Below are 20,093 nucleotides of genomic sequence, written 5' to 3' on the forward strand. Positions count from 1 at the left end.
CTGAAATACCCACTATCAATCTTGGAGATTTTAACATCCCCATTAATGTGAACAACCGGCTACATCCCAACTCTTCAACCTAACCTCATCTTTTACCTTAACACAATGGACACAGTCCTCCACTGACTCTGATGGGAATACATTAGACCTTGTTTTCTCCCATCTTGGCACTCCCTACAACCTCACAAACACCCCTTTCCTCTCTCTGAAGATGAGGACACTGAAGGTGATGAGATTGTGATCAAACACCTATCCCTCTGAACAGCAAACAATTACCCACCAAAACCTTCACAACTTAAACCCTTCTATTTTCCATTCTGCAACTGACTCTGAAAGAATCTCCCCCGTCCTGCCCTGATCTGGCCACTGCTGTCTACAACAGTTCGCTTTCATCCGCATTACACTCACTTGCTCCTCTAACTACACGAAGTATCAGGCCCCAACCATTAAAACTGTGGCAGACTGACGACGCCAGAAATCTTAAGTGATAGTCGTGCACTGGAGCGATTGTGGCGTAAAACCAAATCTCAGCAAACTCACCTGATATAAATCTGCTTTCCTAACATACAATGCCTCCCTCCATGCTGCCAATCAAGCCTACTTTGTCACTTTTATTAATACCTTGTCATCCAGTCCTCCTGGTCTCTTCTCTACTTTCTCCACCCAGTACCTCACTCACTGCTTAAGAGATTGCAAATCATTTCAAAAACAAGATTGATGCAATTTGTAGGGGCGTCTCCACTACATAGACATCCATCCCACTTAGCATACCTTATACTAAACCTCCCCCAACACTTTCCTCTTTTGACCTTGCTACTACTGAAGAGGTCTCTAAAGGTTTCTCAGAAGCCCATCTCACCACCTGCCCCCTGGATCCTGTCCCCTCACATCTACTACAGTCACCCTCTTCTTCCATCCTATGCTCCCTCACTCACATCTTCAATCTCTAATGGTGCCTTCCCCTCCCCTCTAAAGTATGCACACATCACTCCCATACTTAAAAAAAAAAAAAAGCCCTCCCTGGACCATACCAACCTGAACAACTTAAGACCCATCTCCCTGCTCCGCTATCCCTCTAAACTCTTAGTCTACAATCGTCTGAGCTCCTACCTCACTAAGCGTTCTGACAACAACCTTCTTGACCCTTTACAGTCTGGCTTTCGCTCTGTTCACTCCACTGAAACTGCCCTACTACACCTCACTAATGATCTACTAACTGCTAAAACCAATGGCCACTACTCCGTACTCATCCCAACCAATGGCCACTACTCCGTACTCATCCCAACCAATGGGCACTACTCCGTACTCATCCCAACCAATGGGCACTATGCTGTACTCTTACTTCTTGACCATCCCCTCCTCAAAAAACCTGCACTCTCTTGGCCTCACAGACTCCGCACTCTCCTGGTTCTCCTTCTACCTATTGCAGCGCTCCTTCAGCGTTACCTATAACTCTGGCTCCTCCACTCCCTCAAGGTTCTGTCCTTGGACCCCTTCTCTTCTCCATCTACACCTCCTCCCTTAGTCACTTGATAAACTCCCATGGCTTCAAGTACCATCTCTATGCTGATGATATACAAATCTATCTTTCTACCCCTCACCTCACCCCTTCAGTCTCCTCTCGCATTACTAACCTACTAAGTGACATATCGGCATGGATGTCACTCCACTTCCTCAAACGCAATCTTTACAAAACTGAGCTCACAGCTTGTTGCTGATCATTCTAACCCGTCTAGAGGATGATGTGTCTCCCAATCATTTGGAGGATTCTCCTTAGAACGTTCAGAATGGCCGCATGAAATCCTGAAACGATCAACTAGAAATGTGAATGTTTAGTCCCTCCCTCCCCAGAGATCCCTCAGACAGTGTGTGGAATTGTCGGATTTATTTCTATGAGATCTTCTATATCGGACATGCGGAGCAGTGTGCGCACTCAGATGTCGGTGTATGTATGGAGAGCTCTGTTGGAAGGAGGTGGGGGGCTCTGAGAAGAGCCTTTGGGGGGGTGGAGATGAAGGAGGTCGCCGCCCATTATTTCTTCTTCGGAGCGGCCTTCTTGGGCTTAGCCGCCTTCTTAGCTGCCGGCTTGGCCTTAGCGGGACTCTTGGCGGCTTTTTTCGGCTTGGCTGCAGCTTTGCTCTTCTTGGGGCTCTTGGTCACCTTCTTGGCTGCAGCCTTTGCTGGTCTCTTGGCGGCCGGCTTCTTCTTGGGGCTCTTAGCTGTGGTGGTTGTTTTGCTGGCCGTCTTCTTCTTGGGGGACTTGGCGGCCTTCTTGGGACTCTTGGCTGCGGTGGGGGCTTTGCCGGCCACCTTCTTCTTGGAGGATTTAGTGGCCGGTTTCTTGGGCTTCGCCTTGGCGCCGTCGGGATGCTTCTTGCTGATCTTGAACGATCCGGAGGCCCCATGGCCTTTGACCTGGACGAGGCTCCCCTTAGTCACCAGCGCCTTGAGGGCGATCTTCAGGCGGCTCTTGTTCTTGTCCACATCGTATCCTCCGGCGGACAGGACCTTCTTCAGGGCGGCCAGGGACACCCCGCTGCGCTCCTTGGAAGCGGACACGGCTTGGACGAGGAGCTCGGACACGGCGGGACCGGACGCCTTCTTGACGCTTTTCTTGGCTCCTCCTCCGGCTGACGCCTTCTTAGCCGGCTTCTTCTTGGCGGCGGCCTCCGCTGGAGGAGCGGCGGCTGGGGCGCTCTCAGTCTCCGTCATGACTCGGGAAATGTTTCCACAATAGTTCATTACAAATCACACGGCGCTCCGCCTTATATACAGACCTTCTAACACTGCGATTGGTTGACACGCAACTTGACTCTGTCCTGCTATTGGTTACACATCAGACACGCCCACTGGCTGTCATTCCAGTGTTGGAGTATATTCTCTCCCTTCATGTGTTTCCCGGTAGATATAAAACCGATTTTATTCCGAAATAGAACGATGTCCGATGTGCACCGGGGAGCCGATCTGCTCCCTGGACTGTCACTTATCGGGGGTCACTTCCAGCTGTCAGGAGCTGCTCACGAGGCTGAACACAGAGGCTGCAAACACAACCATCCTCCGGAGTGGGGGGCCCATTCTGCCTTCTACCTGCTTGGGGGGGGACACATTCTACCCACAAAACAATCTGCTCCCATCCCCCACTACAATCCGCTTCACATTACACGAGGGAAGAGGGAAGATCGCCAAACATTTCCCTCTAATACACAACTCGGCTCATCTCTAGCTGACTACAAGGAGCCGGGAACAAAAACATCGGCCGATCACAGGAGATCCTTGTGTCATGTCATGGCAGACATTGGGACACATACAAAGGGCTCCGCCCATTACAGGGTGTCACGTGTCATGGCCTAGGGGTCATTATTGGATCATCATCACAAATGGACATTGAGAGCCAAATCCTGCCAATGACTTGATTGCCGCATTTCACTCCACAGCTCCATAGACTGCTCAGGGGAGGAGGTTTGCTCGGAATCCTCGGATCTACAATAGGATTTGATGCTTTCAGTGATGGAAGTCAATCCATCACATTTGGATTCCCTGAGAGATCATTTCAGGAATAGGAAGTTTGCTGCAAATCCCATTCTTGTCTATCATGTGGGGAATGTGGAGAGGAAATGTCGGCTATTTGGAGGGGAATGAGCGGTGGGGTTCCTCTAAGACCAACACATGTCTACTGACCCTGACACTTCTTTTCTTTGTACTAACATGTAAAAGCCTCCAGGGTGTTCCCTTCTCCTCAGTCCAAGGAGAAAGAATTGCCCCGACAAGAAGGGAATACACCAAACGATGGACCTGAAAACAACAAAGTATCGCCGACAGGATTCACTTGTTACAATGATTCCAATCCGGAATCTAAAATACTGTTTTGAGTTTTTTTTTCATGATTGGACACGATTGAAAATGTACAAATTATTTAATGTACAGAAAACACAAATAAACAAACAATAAAGGTTTTCCATTTTGAACAATGAGGATTGCAGCGTTTTTTCTGCTCTCTGCGCTCCATCTTCGGTCTTTGTCCTGTTTAGTGTTCTCAGGTAGAGGGAAAGTAAAGGAATATTGCCAAATGTTGAGTTGTCACCAGAATATGACCATAAAGAGTTAAATACATCACCTGGGAGACTTCACCCCTTTGATGAATATGTCAGCTGTCATGCAACGCTCCTCTCTATCCGGGACGGACTAACCTGCACATTGGGGGGATGGGATGATTGGCTGCAATGCTCAACACTCCCATTAGGTGTCACTATATTTTACACACACAGACGGGAAGGATTTTGTTGTTACTTAAAATGTATGTCGCCTGTTCTGCTCTGCTTGATACATTGTTGCAATCCATCAACATTCGATTCCCTAAGAGATCATTTCAGTAATGAGACCTTTGCTGGAAATCCTAATATTATCTGCCATTGGTGGATCGGGGTGTCCCCCTTTTTCTCAGACCAGGGGCGGACTGACCATTTGGAAACCCGGGCACTGCCCGAGGGCCCGGGGTCAGTAGGGGGCCCCATGAGATTCCACTGGTACCTTTTTCATAGACTTTTTTGAGTTTGGGCAAGGACACAGGGTCCCCATGATCCCCTATTGCCCGGGGACCCCATGAGTTGTCAGTCCACCCCTGACTCAGACCAAGAAGAAGGGAATAGTATTATTAATATTATCTGATGATAATGGTGATTATTATTATTATTATTATTATTATTAAGGATTTATATAGCGCCAACACTTTGTGCAGTGCTGTAAAAAAATATAAATGGAGACAATACAGCAACAATACAATTCAATACAAGAGGGTTAGGAGGCTCTGCTCCAGGGAGCTTACAATCTAGTACAGAGGGGCTGGTGGGACAAAAGGTAATAACTGCGAGGATTAAACTGATTGGAGAAAATAAAGCTTTTCCTGGAAATTTATTTGGGATATCTCCCCCCCCGGATGTTTTTATACATTTTGGCCTAAATTTATGACAAAATTTGAGTTTTTTGGATATTTTTATGACTGAAAAGTTTAGAAAAAAATATTTTCTCATTTCTGTCTGTTATTTGTTTATTGTGGAAAAAAAAATAAATGCACACAGGTGATAATATACTACCAAAAGAAAAATGTATGTTTCTTTTAAAAATAAGGACACAAATGTAATTTATGGACAGCATTGCATGACCACGCAATTGTCAGTTAAACTGGCATCCTTGTGACAACGCTGGACCCCGTGATTGACAATAAATTGCAATGATGGAGCAATTTTTTTATTTGTGGTTTAAATTGTTATTAAATGACTTGTTAAAATCTGTTTTGTTTTTGTTTAAATTAGAGGAATTTTTCAAAATAATTGTCTGTTGTATTTGTTTTACTGCATTTAACCCTTTAATGAATGGGTAGATGTACAAGAACCCCTTACTCATCACAAATAATGAGGGTGACCCCTTATTTAAATGGACACCCTGATAACAAGCTTCCTTTGCCTGCAGTCCCCCACATCCATCTGGCCAATGTTTTTGGGAAGGCCCTTTTTCCTCCCTACCTGCCAGGCCTGTGATCAGATCAAAGGTCTGGTAAGAACTTAGGTGGGGCCACATATTTTTTTTACCCTGTTTTTGAGGTGAGGAGTTCCACTTAAAAGTCCTAGCAGGCCTAAAGGTCTTTTAGGGGGGACCCCACACACTTCTTTAGTTTTATTACTGTGGGGTGCCTGCTAACCTTCCTACCAGACATAAAGGGTCTGGTAAGACTTAGGGGGGACTGCACGCTTTTTATTTTTAATTTTTTTAATAAAAATTTAATTTAAAAACATTTTCAGTCCTGCTGCAGCAGGTTCTATACATTGCACAGATGTGCATCTTTGCACATGATATTTTTAGTAATTATTAGTTATTTGTTTACTTTAAACAATGAAAAATGACTGCCCCTTTAAAACTGTACTTTTTGGAAAAAAATGTTTTCACTGATTCATGTCTCCATACCCCTTTTATGGCAAAAAAACTTGCACACAAGCCTTCAAAATGGGCACGTTGAGTCCCATAGACTTTCATTGAGCTTGAAGCTCGTCATCAAACATGTATTAGGTTCGAACGTTCGACCACAAACCGAACAGAGGGGTGTTCGGCCCATCACAATTCACTTCTATTACCCAACAAAACACCTCTTCTCAGAGCCACCCACATCTCCATACACAATTCTATAAACCTCTTTATCAACCAATTCTGTGTCAGAGAGGAAAATCAAGAGATAGGAAAAAGGCGGAAAGCAGGAACTGACCATTGTAGATGTATGGCGTGGCTCCTCCCCAAAGTCAATTATCCTCAAGTTTTGTTGTTGCAAATTCTAAAATAACTAACTTTTTTGTATGCGTTGTTATAATTTAAATGAAACAATGGTATACATATTTTATAGTAATATATTATACATGTTGATTATGACAATAATAGAAAATGCTTTCAGTGTGAGACTCTGGGGAAATGACATCTTATTCCAGGGACTGATCTTATCCGCCTTCCTTTAGTTGTGATGAGTTTCTCCTGAAGATCAGAGATCGTTCAATATATACCGAACAACGATCCTCCCGACTGAGGGAACAGATCTCATCACCTCCTTCACACTCCACGTAGAAAAAAAGATGTTTTACTATCTGAAGGAAACGTCTATAACTGTCATTGGATCAACTTTCTAATTGCTTCATTCAAACCTCCAGCCGGAATTCTATGTGACGTCACAGACAATCCGCCCTCTTACCGCCAAATCCGATACGGAGAACCGACCGCATCCATTTACCGTTTTATCTGGGAAGATCGATCAATCCTTCCATTCATTCCAGGCTCTGCGATCAGCTAAACATCATTATAAGGACATTGCAAATATTAATATAAAGAACGTTTATTAAGATTTATTTGTTGTATCACTCAAAACTCTCATAATACAAATTCCGACAATATATATAAAACAAGAGCCAATGTTTGCCCATCTGATGGTCTGAGTCGTGTCTTCCTACGATGTAAGTTGGGTGGATGATGGTGTATATATGTCCCATAGTTAGACTCCCAGGAATGTATGACAAAAGGAGACAAATGACAGGATGTGTGTCAGTAATAACTGGAAGCAGATGAGCCCTAAACTAGTCCAAGTGTGTCCAGATGTCCCCATCCTGACAATGTCCCCCACCCCCCAGCAGCATCCCCCTGTATACTGACAATGTCACCCATCCCCCAGCAGCATCCCCCTGTATACTGACAATGTCCCCCCTCCCCCAGCAGCATCCCCCTGTATACTGACAATGTCCCCCCTCCCCCAGCAGCATCCCCCTGTATACTGACAATGTCACCCCTCCCCCAGCAGCATCCCCCTGTATACTGACAATGTCCCCCATCCCCCAGCAGCATCCCCCTGTATACTGACAATGTCTCCCATCCCCCAGCAGCATCCCCCTGTATACTGACAATGTCACCCATCCCCCAGCAGCATCCCCCTGTATACTGACAATGTCTCCCATCCCCCAGCAGCATCCCCCTGTATACTTACAATGTCACCCATCCCCCAGCAGCATCCCCCTGTATACTGACAATGTCATCCATCCCCCAGCAGCATCCCCCTGTATACTGACAATGTCCCCCCTCCCCCAGCAGCATCCCTCTGTTTACTGACAATGTCCCCCCTCCCCCAGCAGCATCCCCCTGTATACTTACAATAAGAGATGAGCGAATCGAAGTTGCCGAAGTGGAATTCGAGTCGAATATCGGAAAAATTTTGATTCGCGCCGAATCCGAAAAATAGCCTACTTCGGACGCGCGAATCAAAATTTTTCCGAAAATGGCAGCGGACATGTGCGGCGACGGAGCGGGGATGTCTGGGAAGGCGCGCAGACAAGGCGCGCTGACCCATAATGCATTCCTCAATGACATGTGATCGCATCAGCCAATCAGCAGCCAGCCAGCCAGCACTGTGTAATGGTCGAGCTATAAATAGCGGCCATTTTGGAATTCTTCATTTGCCTGCAGTCATTGAACAGAGGCAGACCGCTCTGTATTAGGGACAGAGTTAGGGCCACAGAAACGATACTTGGGGACAGAGAAACGTTACTTAGGGACAGAGAACCATTACTCAGGGACACAGAATTGTTAATGAGGGCCACAGAATCGTTACTTAGGGACAAAGAAACGCTAGTTAGGGCCACAGAATTCTTACTCAGGGACAGACAGAATTGTTACTGAGTGCCAGAGAATTGTTACTTAGGGCCACAGAATTGTTACTCAGGGACAGACAGAATTGTTACTGAGTGCCAGAGAATTGTTACTTAGGGCCACAGAAACTTTAGTTAGGGCCACAGAATTGTTACTCAGGGACAGACACAGAATTGTTACTGAGGGCCACAGAACTGTTACTTAGGGCCACAGAAACGTTATTAGGGCCACAGAATTGTTACTCAGGGACAGACAGAATTGTTACTGAGTGCCAGAGAATTGTTACTTAGGGCCACAGAAACTTTAGTTAGGGCCACAGAATTGTTACTCAGGGACAGACACAGAATTGTTACTGAGGGACACAGAACTGTTACTTAGGGCCACAGAAACGTTATTAGGGCCACAGAATTGTTACTCAGGGACAGACAGAATTGTTACTGAGTGCCAGAGAATTGTTACTTAGGGCCACAGAAACTTTAGTTAGGGCCACAGAAATGTTACTCAGGGACAGACACAGAATTGTTACTGAGGGCCACAGAACTGTTACTTAGGGCCACAGAATTGTTACTCGCACAGACACAGAATTGTTACTCAGGGACACAGAATTGTTACTGAGGGCCACAGAACCGTTACTTAGGGCCACAGAATTGTTACTCGCACAGACACAGAATTGTTACACAGGGACACAGAATTGTTACTGAGGGCCACAGAACCGTTACTTAGGGCCACAGAATTGTTACTGAGGGCCACAGAACTGTTACTTAGGGCCACAGAATTGTTACTCGCACAGACACAGAATTGTTACTCAGGGACACAGAACTGTTACTGAGGGCCACAGAACTGTTACTTAGGGCCACAGAATTGTTACTCGCACAGACACATAATTGTTACACAGGGACACAGAATTGTTACTGAGGGCCACAGAACCGTTACTTAGGGCCACAGAATTGTTACTGAGGGCCACAGAACTGTTACTTAGGGCCACAGAATTGTTACTCGCACAGACACAGAATTGTTACTCAGGGACACAGAACTGTTACTGAGGGCCACAGAACTGTTACTTAGGGCCACAGAATTGTTACTCGCACAGACACAGAATTGTTACTCAGGGACACAGAACTGTTACTGAGGGCCACATAACTGTTACTTAGGGCCACAGAATTGTTACTCGCACAGACACAGAATTGTTACACAGGGACACAGAATTGTTACTGAGGGCCACAGAACCGTGACTTAGGGCCACAGAATTGTTACTGAGGGCCACAGAACTGTTACTTAGGGCCACAGAATTGTTACTCGCACAGACACAGAATTGTTACTCAGGGACACAGAACTGTTACTGAGGGCCACAGAACTGTTACTTAGGGCCACAGAATTGTTACTCGCACAGACACAGAATTGTTACACAGGGACACAGAATTGTTACTGAGGGCCACAGAACCGTTACTTAGGGCCACAGAATTGTTACTGAGGGCCACAGAACTGTTACTTAGGGCCACAGAATTGTTACTCGCACAGACACAGAATTGTTACTCAGGGACACAGAACTGTTACTGAGGGCCACAGAACTGTTACTTAGGGCCACAGAATTGTTACTCGCACAGACACAGAATTGTTACTCAGGGACACAGAACTGTTACTGAGGGCCACATAACTGTTACTTAGGTCCACAGAATTGTTACTCGCACAGACACAGAATTGTTACACAGGGACACAGAATTGTTACTGAGGGCCACAGCACCGTTACTTAGGGCCACAGAATTGTTACTCAGGGACACAGAATTGTTACTGAGGGCCACAGAACTGTTACTTAGGGCCACAGAATTGTTACTCGCACAGACACAGAATTGTTACACAGGGACACAGAATTGTTACTGAGGGCCACAGAACCGTTACTTAGGGCCACAGAACTGTTACTTAGGGCCACAGAATTGTTACTCACACAGACACAGAATTGTTACTCAGGGACACAGAACTGTTACTGAGGGCCACAGAACTGTTACTTAGGGCCACAGAATTGTTACTCGCACAGACACAGAATTGTTACTCAGGGACACAGAACTGTTACTGAGGGCCACAGAACTGTTACTTAGGGCCACAGAATTGTTACTCGCACAGACACAGAATTGTTACTCAGGGACACAGAACTGTTACTGAGGGCCACATAACTGTTACTTAGGTCCACAGAATTGTTACTCGCACAGACACAGAATTGTTACACAGGGACACAGAATTGTTACTGAGGGCCACAGAACCGTTACTTAGGGCCACAGAATTGTTACTCAGGGACACAGAATTGTTACTGAGGGCCACAGAACTGTTACTTAGGGCCACAGAATTGTTACTCGCACAGACACAGAATTGTTACACAGGGACACAGAATTGTTACTGAGGGCCACAGAACCGTTACTTAGGGCCACAGAACTGTTACTTAGGGCCACAGAATTGTTACTCACACAGACACAGAATTGTTACTCAGGGACACAGAACTGTTACTGAGGGCCACAGAACTGTTACTTAGGGCCACATAATTGTTACTCGCACAGACACAGAATTGTTACTCAGGGACACAGAACTGTTACTGAGGGCCACAGAACTGTTACTTAGGGCCACATAATTGTTACTCGCACAGACACAGAATTGTTACACAGGGACACAGAACCGTTACTTAGGGCCACAGAATTGTTACTCAGGGACACAGAATTGTTACTGAGGGCCACAGAACTGTTACTTAGGGCCACAGAATTGTTACTCACACAGACACAGAATTGTTACTCAGGGACACAGAACTGTTACTGGGGGCCACAGAACTGTTACTTAGGGCCACAGAATTGTTACTCGCACAGACACAGAATTGTTACACAGGGACACAGAATTGTTACTGAGGGCCACAGAACCGTGACTTAGGGCCACAGAATTGTTACTGAGGGCCACAGAACTGTTACTTAGGGCCACAGAATTGTTACTCGCACAGACACAGAATTGTTACTCAGGGACACAGAACTGTTACTGAGGGCCACAGAACTGTTACTTAGGGCCACAGAATTGTTACTCGCACAGACACAGAATTGTTACACAGGGACACAGAATTGTTACTGAGGGCCACAGAACCGTTACTTAGGGCCACAGAATTGTTACTGAGGGCCACAGAACTGTTACTTAGGGCCACAGAATTGTTACTCGCACAGACACAGAATTGTTACTCAGGGACACAGAACTGTTACTGAGGGCCACAGAACCGTTACTTAGGGCCACAGAATTGTTACTCAGGGACACAGAATCGTTTAATTAAAGAGTATGTCAGACAACATGCAGAGGAGTGGCAGAGGAGGCAATGTTTTAGGAGCGAGCAGACGTGGCAGCAGAGGAAGGGGTCGAGGCAGCACTATTCGCAGCCAGAGGCTAGTGCTCCCGGTGTCATCCAGTACAGTGAGGAAGAGCTAACAGAGGGCGGTCAGGAACGGGGGGAGACATCCGCCTCTTCAGCAGCCAGGCGAAGAAGTACTGGCGAGGAGAGTGGCTCGGTAGCCGGTCTAGAGACAGGTCTGTCTCCTGACCCACACGCAGCCGAGGGGGCTAGTAGTGAGGCGGAGACCCTAATTGATGATGATGAGGCTGATCGCACTTGGCAGCCTCGTCGTCATCAGGCTATTGCTTCCGCATCATCAGGAGAAGAGGGTGGCAGCTTGGCAGCGAGCAAAACAGTCGGTGGGTTGTCTCCATCGCCACACTCTGCCATGTGCCACTTTCAGGTCTCCTCACACACTGCTGGTGTGTTGAATTTTTTGACATAGGGTGCTGGCAGATTACGGGCCTCCCATAGCTGCTGCCAGGCCCCTAATCTACCATAGGCCCCTATACCGCCTCCTCATGCTGCTGCCAGGTCCACAGTCTCTCATGCCATGTGCCACTTTCAGGTCTCCTCACACTGCTGGTGTGTTGAATTTTTTGACATAGGGTGCTGGCAGATTACGGGCCTCCCATAGCTGCTGCCAGGCCCCTAATCTGCCATGGGCCCCTATATACCGCCTCCTCATGCTGCTGCCAAGTCCAGAGTCTCTCATGGGTCCCTGTACGGCCTCCCATTGCTGCTGTCTCCATCGCCACACTCTGCCATGTGCCACTTTCAGGTCTCCTCACACACTGCTGGTGTGTTGAATTTTTTGACATAGGGTGCTGGCAGATTATGGGCCTCCCATAGCTGCTGCCAGGCCCCTAATCTGCCATGGGCCCCTATACCGCCTCCTCATGCTGCTGCCAGGTCCAGGCGAACGTAGTCACACAGGGGAGGAACTTCTCAGTGTAATGAACAGAGAAATCGACAGATGGCTGTCTCCGCGCTAACTGAAAATCGGAACCATGTTGACCGACAACAAAAAGAACATGGTGTCTGCTCTGCGTCAAGGAAGGTTGTGCCATGCGCCATGCATGGCTCACGTGTTCAATCTGGTTGTCAAGCGGTTCCTAAAATCCACCATCCCACTGCAAGACATCCTTAAAATGTCACGTAAACTTTGCATGCATTTCAGCCATTCCTACACCGCAAAGCACACCCTCCTTGAGCTGCAGCGGCAGAACGGAATTCCACATCATCGCCTGATCTGCGACGTTGCAACAAGGTGGAATTCAACCCTACACATGTTAGACCGCCTTTACGAGCAGCGAAAGGCCATCATCGATTTCCTGATGTTACAAGCGGATAAAGGTACTCCCCTGTGTAACTTCGATGTCAGCCATTGGCAGCTCATGCGTGACACCTGCCGCTTGCTCAGGCCCTTTGAGGAGGCCACGCTATTCGTGAGTCGGCAGGACTATGGGATGAACGACGTCATTCCTCTGTTGCACGTCGTTGAACAAATGCTGTTAACAATGGCTGGTCAGGGTGCGGTAGACGTGGCGCACAGATCTCAACGCCACATGACCCCTGTGGGGGCAGGACAGGAAGAAGAGGAGGAGGTAGAGGAGGACATTTGTGCTCAGGAATTATTGAGTGAAATGGGTGGTTTTTCCACTCAGCGGACAGGAGTGGAGGAGCAGGAGCATCTGGTAGAGGAGGAGGAGGAGGAGACAGAGGACCCAGACGCACCGTGGCAGTATGCTGTGGAGATGGAGGCAGGGAGTCCCTCGCATTCCTTAGCACAAATGGCCCATAGCATGCTCGGTTGCTTGCGTAGCGACAGCCGAATAATAACCATCAGACAGAGGGATGACTTTTGGCTGTCCACCTTGTTGGACCCTCGCTACCGTTCAAAAATGGTGGCCTTTTTCACACCTGCTGAGAGGGAGGCCAAAATAACGTACTATAAAAACCACCTATGTAGTCAGTTGGTCTCTGCCTTTGTGCGCCAATGTCCATCCTCAGACACTGTGGGCCCTGTGCGCTCGCGTTCCGCTGCCATGGCAGCAGGGGAGGGGTGGGGTGGTAGGAGCAGTGGCAGCTCCACCAGCAGCGGCTGCCTCAGTCTGCAGTCGATGATGAGTAGCTTTCTTCACCAGCGCAGTGAGGAAACTACTAACCAGCCGCAGCAGCAGCAGCAGCAGCAGCATCAGGTGGACCTGGAGCAGGACCTCAAACAACAGGCTTGGGCCTACTTGGACAGCACCCTGCCAACCGAGGTAGACAATCCCCTTGACTACTGGGCAACGAAACTTGACCTTTGGCCCCAACTAGCTGAATTTGCCCTTGAAAGGCTGTCATGCCCGGCCAGTAGCGTGGCATCGGAGCGCGTGTTTAGTGCGTCAGGAGGTATTGTAACTCCGCGGAGGACACGACTGTCCACCCAAAGTGTGGAGAGACTCACGTTTGTGAAAATGAATCAGGCGTGGATTAGTCTGGATTTCAAACCACCAGTTCCTGACACAACTGACTAAATCCGCCATGAATCATGCCCCAAACATGTGCCACTTTCAGGTCTCCTCACACACTGCTGGTGTGTTCCATTTTTTGTCATAGGGTGCTGGCAGATTACGGGCCTCCCATAGCTGCTGCCAGGCCCCTAATCTGCCATGGGCCCCTATATACCGCCTCCTCATGCTGCTGCCAGGTCCAGAGTCTCTCATGGGTCCCTATACGGCCTCCCATTGCTGCTGTCTCCATCGCCACACTCTGCCATGTGCCACTTTCAGGTCTCCTCACACACTGCTGGTGTGTTGAATTTTTTAACATAGGGTGCTGGCAGATTACGGGCCTCCTATAGCTGCTGCCAGGCCCCTAATCTGCCATGGGCCCCTATATACTGCCTCCTCATGCTGCTGCCAGGTCCAGAGTCTCTCATGGGTCCCTGTACGGCCTCCCATTGCTGCTGTCTCCATCGCCACACTCTGCCATGTGCCACTTTCAGGTCTCCTCACACTGCTGGTGTGTTGAATTTTTTGACATAGGGTGCTGGCAGATTACGGGCCTCCTATAGCTGCTGCCAGGCCCCTAATCTGCCATGGGCCCCTATATACCGCCTCCTCATGCTGCTGCCAAGTCCAGAGTCTCTCATGGGTCCCTATACGGCCTCCCATTGCTGCTGTCTCCATCGCCACACTCTGCCATGTGCCACTTTCAGGTCTCCTCACACTGCTGGTGTGTAGAATTTTTTGACATAGGGTGCTGGCAGATTACGGGCCTCCTATAGCTGCTGCCAGGCCCCTAATCTGCCATGGGCCCCTATATACCGCCTCCTCATGCTGCTGCCAAGTCCAGAGTCTCTCATGGGTCCCTGTACGGCCTCCCATTGCTGCTGTCTCCATCGCCACACTCTGCCATGTGCCACTTTCAGGTCTCCTCACACTGCTGGTGTGTAGAATTTTTTGACATAGGGTGCTGGCAGATTACGGGCCTCCTATAGCTGCTGCCAGGCCCCTAATCTGCCATGGGCCCCTATATACCGCCTCCTCATGCTGCTGCCAAGTCCAGAGTCTCTCATGGGTCCCTATACGGCCTCCCATTGCTGCTGTCTCCATCGCCACACTCTGCCATGTGCCACTTTCAGGTCTCCTCACACTGCTGGTGTGTAGAATTTTTTGACATAGGGTGCTGGCAGATTAAGGGCCTCCTATAGCTGCTGCCAGGCCCCTAATCTGCCATTGGCCCCTATATACCGCCTCCTCATGCTGCTGCCAGGTCCAGAGTCTCTCATGGGTCCCTGTACGGCCTCCCATTGCTGCTGTCTCCATCGCCACACTCTGCCATGTGCCACTTTCAGGTCTCCTCACACTGCTGGTGTGTAGAATTTTTTGACATAGGGTGCTGGCAGATTACGGGCCTCCTATAGCTGCTGCCAGGCCCCTAATCTGCCATAGGCCCCTATATACCGCCTCCTCATGCTGCTGCCAGGTCCAGAGTCTCTCATGGGTCCCTGTACGGCCTCCCATTGCTGCTGTCTCCATCGCCACACTCTGCCATGTGCCACTTTCAGGTCTCCTCACACTGCTGGTGTGTAGAATTTTTTGACATAGGGTGCTGGCAGATTACGGGCCTCCTATAGCTGCTGCCAGGCCCCTAATCTGCCATAGGCCCCTATATACCGCCTCCTCATGCTGCTGCCAGGTCTAGAGTCTCTCATGGGTCCCTGTATGGCCTCCCATTGCTGCTGTCTCCATCGCCACACTCTGCCATGTGCCACTTTCAGGTCTCCTCACACTGCTGGTGTGTAGAATTTTTTGACATAGGGTGCTGGCAGATTACGGGCCTCCTATAGCTGCTGCCAGGCCCCTAATCTGCCATGGGCCCCTATATACCGCCTCCTCATGCTGCTGCCAAGTCCAGAGTCTCTCATGGGTCCCTATACGGCCTCAAATTGCTGCTGTCTCCATCGCCACACTCTGCCATGTGCCACTTTCAGGTCTCCTCACACTGCTGGTGTGTTGAATTTTTTGACATAGGGTGCTGGCAGATTACGGGCCTCCTATAGCTGCTGCCAGGCCCCTAATCTGCCATGGGCCCCTATATACCGCCTCCTCATGCTGCTGCCAAGTCCAGAGTCTCTCATGGGTCCCTGTACGGCCTCCCATTGCTGCTGCCAGGAGGCAGCAGGGTCGCAGCAGTGTCAGTGGAGGCAAACGGCCACGGAGTAGAGCACCAGCTCCACTGCAGCCTACCACCACGGCCAGTAGTGGTGCCGGTGTGCACGGAGGAAGTAGCAGTCAGCCAGTGAGGAGTAGCGGAGGCAAAGTTTCCTACTCTGCGGTGTGGCAATTTTTCGTCAAGCCGCCCGAGGAAGTAAACGTAGCCGTATGTCGACTATGTGGCCAGAAAGTCAAGCGTGGCCAGTAGGCCCATGTTGGGACTACAGCATTGCGTCAGCATATGCAGCGTCGCCATTCGGTGGCCTGGGAAAACCGTGATAAAGATACGGCGGTTCTGCCTGCCCCAGCCCAGGGTTCCATTTTGTTATAGGGTGCTGGCAGATTACAGGCCTCCCATAGGTGCCACCAGGCCCCAAATCGGCCATGGGCCCCCGTACCGCCTGGTCACGCTGCTGCTGAGCCCACAGTGTGACCTGGGTCCCTGTACGGCCTCCCATTGCTTCCACTCTGCCATGTGCCACTTTGAAATCTCCTCACACTCCTGCGGTTGTCCATTTTGTCATAGGTTGCTGGCAGATTACAGGCCTTCCATAGGTGCCACCAGGCCCCAAATCGGCCATGGGCCCCCGTACCGCCTGGTTACGCTGCTGCTGAGCCCACAGTGTGACCTGGGTCCCTGTACCGCCTCCCATTGCTCCCACTCTGCCATGTGCCACTTTGAGGTCTCCTCACACTGCTGGTGTGTTCAATTTTTTGACATAGGGTGCTGGCAGATTACGGGCCTCCCATTGCTGCTGCCAGGCACGTAATCTGCCATGGGCCCCTGTACCGACTCCTCATGCTGTGACGTTGCAACAAGGTGGAATTCAACACTACATATGTTAGACCGCCTTTACGAACAGCGAAAGGCCATCACAGATTTCCTGATGTTAAAAGCGGATAAAGGTACTCCCTGTGTAACTTAGATGTCAGCCATTGTCAGCTCATGCGTGACACCTGCGCTTGCTCAGGCCCTTTGAGGAGGCCACGCTATTCGTGAGTCGGCAGGACTATGGGATGAACGAGGTCAAATCGGCCATGGGCCCCCGTACCGCCTGTTCACGCTGATGCTGGTCCCACAGTGTGACCTGGGTCCCTGTACCGCCTCCCATTGCTCCCACTCTGCCATGTGCCACTTTGAGGTCTCCTCACACTCCTGCGGTTTTCCATTTTGTCATAGGTTGCTGGCAGGTTACAGGCCTCCCATAGGTGCTGCCAGGCCCAAATCTGCCATGGGCCCCCGTACCGCCTGGTCACGCTGCTGCTGGGCCCACAGTGTGACCTGGGTCCCTGTACCGCCTCCCATTGCTCCCACTCTGCCATGTGCCACTTTCAGGTCTCCTCACACTCCTGCTGGTTTCCATTTTGTCATAGGTTGCTGTATGGCCTCCCATTGCTGCTGCCTCCACCGCCACACTGTGGCTCCAAACACTGGTTTTGGCCCCGTGACTGGCCAAATGAGTGAAGTGTGCGGTGATTCTAAGATCGACGGCACTCATCTGCATGTTATACTGACTGACAGTATTATTTCTCTTCCCCAGCAGACTCCAAGGGCATTTAAATGAAAGGTACAGTGTTCTGCACTAATATTAAGTCTCTCTGAAGCCTAGAAACACCCTTTTTTAAGTTAAATTCACAGCAAATTTATTCGACTCGAATCGAATATTGTCCACGAATTCGCCAAATAAGTCGAATCAAATTTTTCATTTCTTCGCTCATCTCTACTTACAATGTCACCCCTCCCCCAGCAGCATCCCTCTGTATACTGACAATGTCACCCATCCCCCAGCAGCATCCCCATGTATACTGACAATGTCACCCATTCCCCAGCAGCATCCCCCTGTATACTGACAATGTCCCCCCTCCCCCAGCAACATCCCCCTGTATACTGACAATGTTCCCCATCCCCCAGCAGCATCCCCCTGTATACACGTCTCCAGACATGAGCCTGCTCTGTGCATAGTCCTACATATGTCATCAAACACAAAGCGAACCTGTCCCCCCCATGACCCCCATAGATCTATATTCCTGGATACTATAGGATCGCCCTCCATAGGATGGGAAATACTGACTTCTGTATCGGGGAAGATATACAATGCGATCGGGCGGTTTATTTTCCGGCTCCCACTAGCAGGCAATATTCAATGTATTAATGAGAACCTTTATATCTCCAAGATAGAAAACATCAGAAATTACAGAATTATTATTATTATTACATTGAGTTTATATAGCGCCAAAGGATTTGCTCAGCGCTGTACAATAGAGGGGGGGGGGGGGGGGCAATACATGAAACAGTACAGCAGCTACAACAGCACACGAGGGGTTTGAGGGCCCTACTCTTTCGAGCTTACAATCTAGGAGGGAGGGGGTAGTAGTACAGGAGGAAGTGGCTGTGGGGGATGGAGTAGTAGGAGGAATGAAGGAGAACGGCCGTTAGGTTAGGGTGGGGTAGGCTTCCCTGAAGAGTTGGGTATTCAGGGAGCGCCTGAAGGTGAGGAGGGAAGGTGGGAGTCTGATGGATTGGGGTAGTGAGTTCCAGAGGATGGGGAGGACCTGGAGAAGTCTTGCAGTCGTGCGTTGGGAGGAGGAGACCAGGGAACAAGATAGAAGGAGAACCTGTGAAGAGCGAAGGGTAGGGATAGGGTGGTACCTGGGAATCAGGTTGGTGAGGTAGTTAGGGGCAGTGTTGTGAATGGCTTTGTAGGTCAGAGTGAGTAGTTTGAATTTGATGCATTGGGCAATCGGGAACCAGTGGAAGGATAGGCAGAGGGGGGTGGCAGAGGTGGAGCGGTTGGTGAGGTGGATGAGTCTGGCCGCTGAGTTCAGGATGGTCTGAAGCGGGGAGAGCCTGCACTGGGGTAGGCCGGTGAGGAGGGAGTTGCAGTAGTCCAGACGTGAGATAATCAGGGAGTGTACTAGTAGTTTAGTGGTGTCTGGGGTAAGGAAGGTGCGTATCTTGGGAATGTTGCGGAGGTGGAGCCTGCATGTGTTTGTAAGTGATTTGACATGAGGTTGGAAGGAAAGGTTTGAGTCCAGAATGACGCCAAGGACTTTGGCTTGTGGGGCGGGATTGATGGTGGTGTTGTTGGTAGTGATGAATAGGATAGGGGAGCTTGGAAGTGAGTGGCAGCAGGGAGATGGGTCTGCGGTTGTTTGGGTCACTGGGGTCCAGGGAGGGCTTTTTGAGTATGGGGGTGATGTGTGCATGTTTCAGAGGGGAGGGGAATACGCCGGTAGAGAGGGAGAGTTTGAAGATGTGGGTGAGGGAAGAGGAGTTGAGAGGGGACAGGGTCCAGGGGGCAGGTAGTGAGGCGGGCTTCTGAGAATACCCTGGTGACTTCCTCAGTGGTAGCAGGGCTGAAGGAGTGCAGGGGAATGTGGGACTCGGATGAATTTCTTCTACCTAGAATACATCTTCAGATTTATACCTTCCAATCAGATTGTACAACAATGATCAATGTCATGACCCATGGAAGGCAGGCCATATATTCTACAACAAAACAGTAGATTTCCCCCAAACAAGGTGCCCCTTCAATGTGTATCCAATGAGGGAGGCCCTTGTACTACAGAATGACGAATGTCCAGTGTAAGTGTGACGTGTGTGGGACCTCTAGCAGCAATACAATGTGATGACAGCTCAGTGATTGGAATGGTGGGCGGCTCTTAGAAGAGCCTTTGTGTCCTTGTTGGGATGATGGAAGGGGTTGACATTTGGGGGCAATCAAAGGGTTAACTGTGTGCTGGGTGATATTTTTTTGTCGGGGGGGGGGGGGTGTGCTTCATTGTAAAGTGCACTGCTCTGAATGGCTCAGCTCAGTGTGCCCAAACTGACAGGGCGGAGGGCTGTTGGTAAACAAAGCAGCCCTCCT

At 49.5% G+C, this 20,093-nt stretch overlaps 1 protein-coding gene across 1 annotated transcript; it reads right to left on the bottom strand.

The window, feature by feature from the left end:
- Window positions 1–1,923: 1,923 nt before the first annotated feature.
- Window positions 1,924–2,719, bottom strand: LOC149442335 (uncharacterized). Its single transcript, XM_089656272.1, has one exon. It carries the CDS (start codon window positions 2,710–2,712, stop codon window positions 2,032–2,034), a length of 681 nt encoding a protein of 226 aa, XP_089512398.1. The 5' UTR covers window positions 2,713–2,719; the 3' UTR covers window positions 1,924–2,031.
- Window positions 2,720–20,093: the final 17,374 nt, after the last annotated feature.

The sequence above is a fragment of the Staurois parvus genome, unplaced genomic scaffold, assembly GCF_062004578.1.
Source record: "Staurois parvus isolate SC_StPar_1 unplaced genomic scaffold, SC_StPar_1.0 ptg000897l, whole genome shotgun sequence".
Taxonomy (NCBI): Eukaryota; Metazoa; Chordata; class Amphibia; order Anura; family Ranidae; genus Staurois; species Staurois parvus.

Bases quoted from the DNA above. Each gene is read 5' to 3' on its own strand.
- LOC149442335 (XM_089656272.1), bottom strand. From the start codon at position 2,712: ATGACGGAGACTGAGAGCGCCCCAGCCGCCGCTCCTCCAGCGGAGGCC.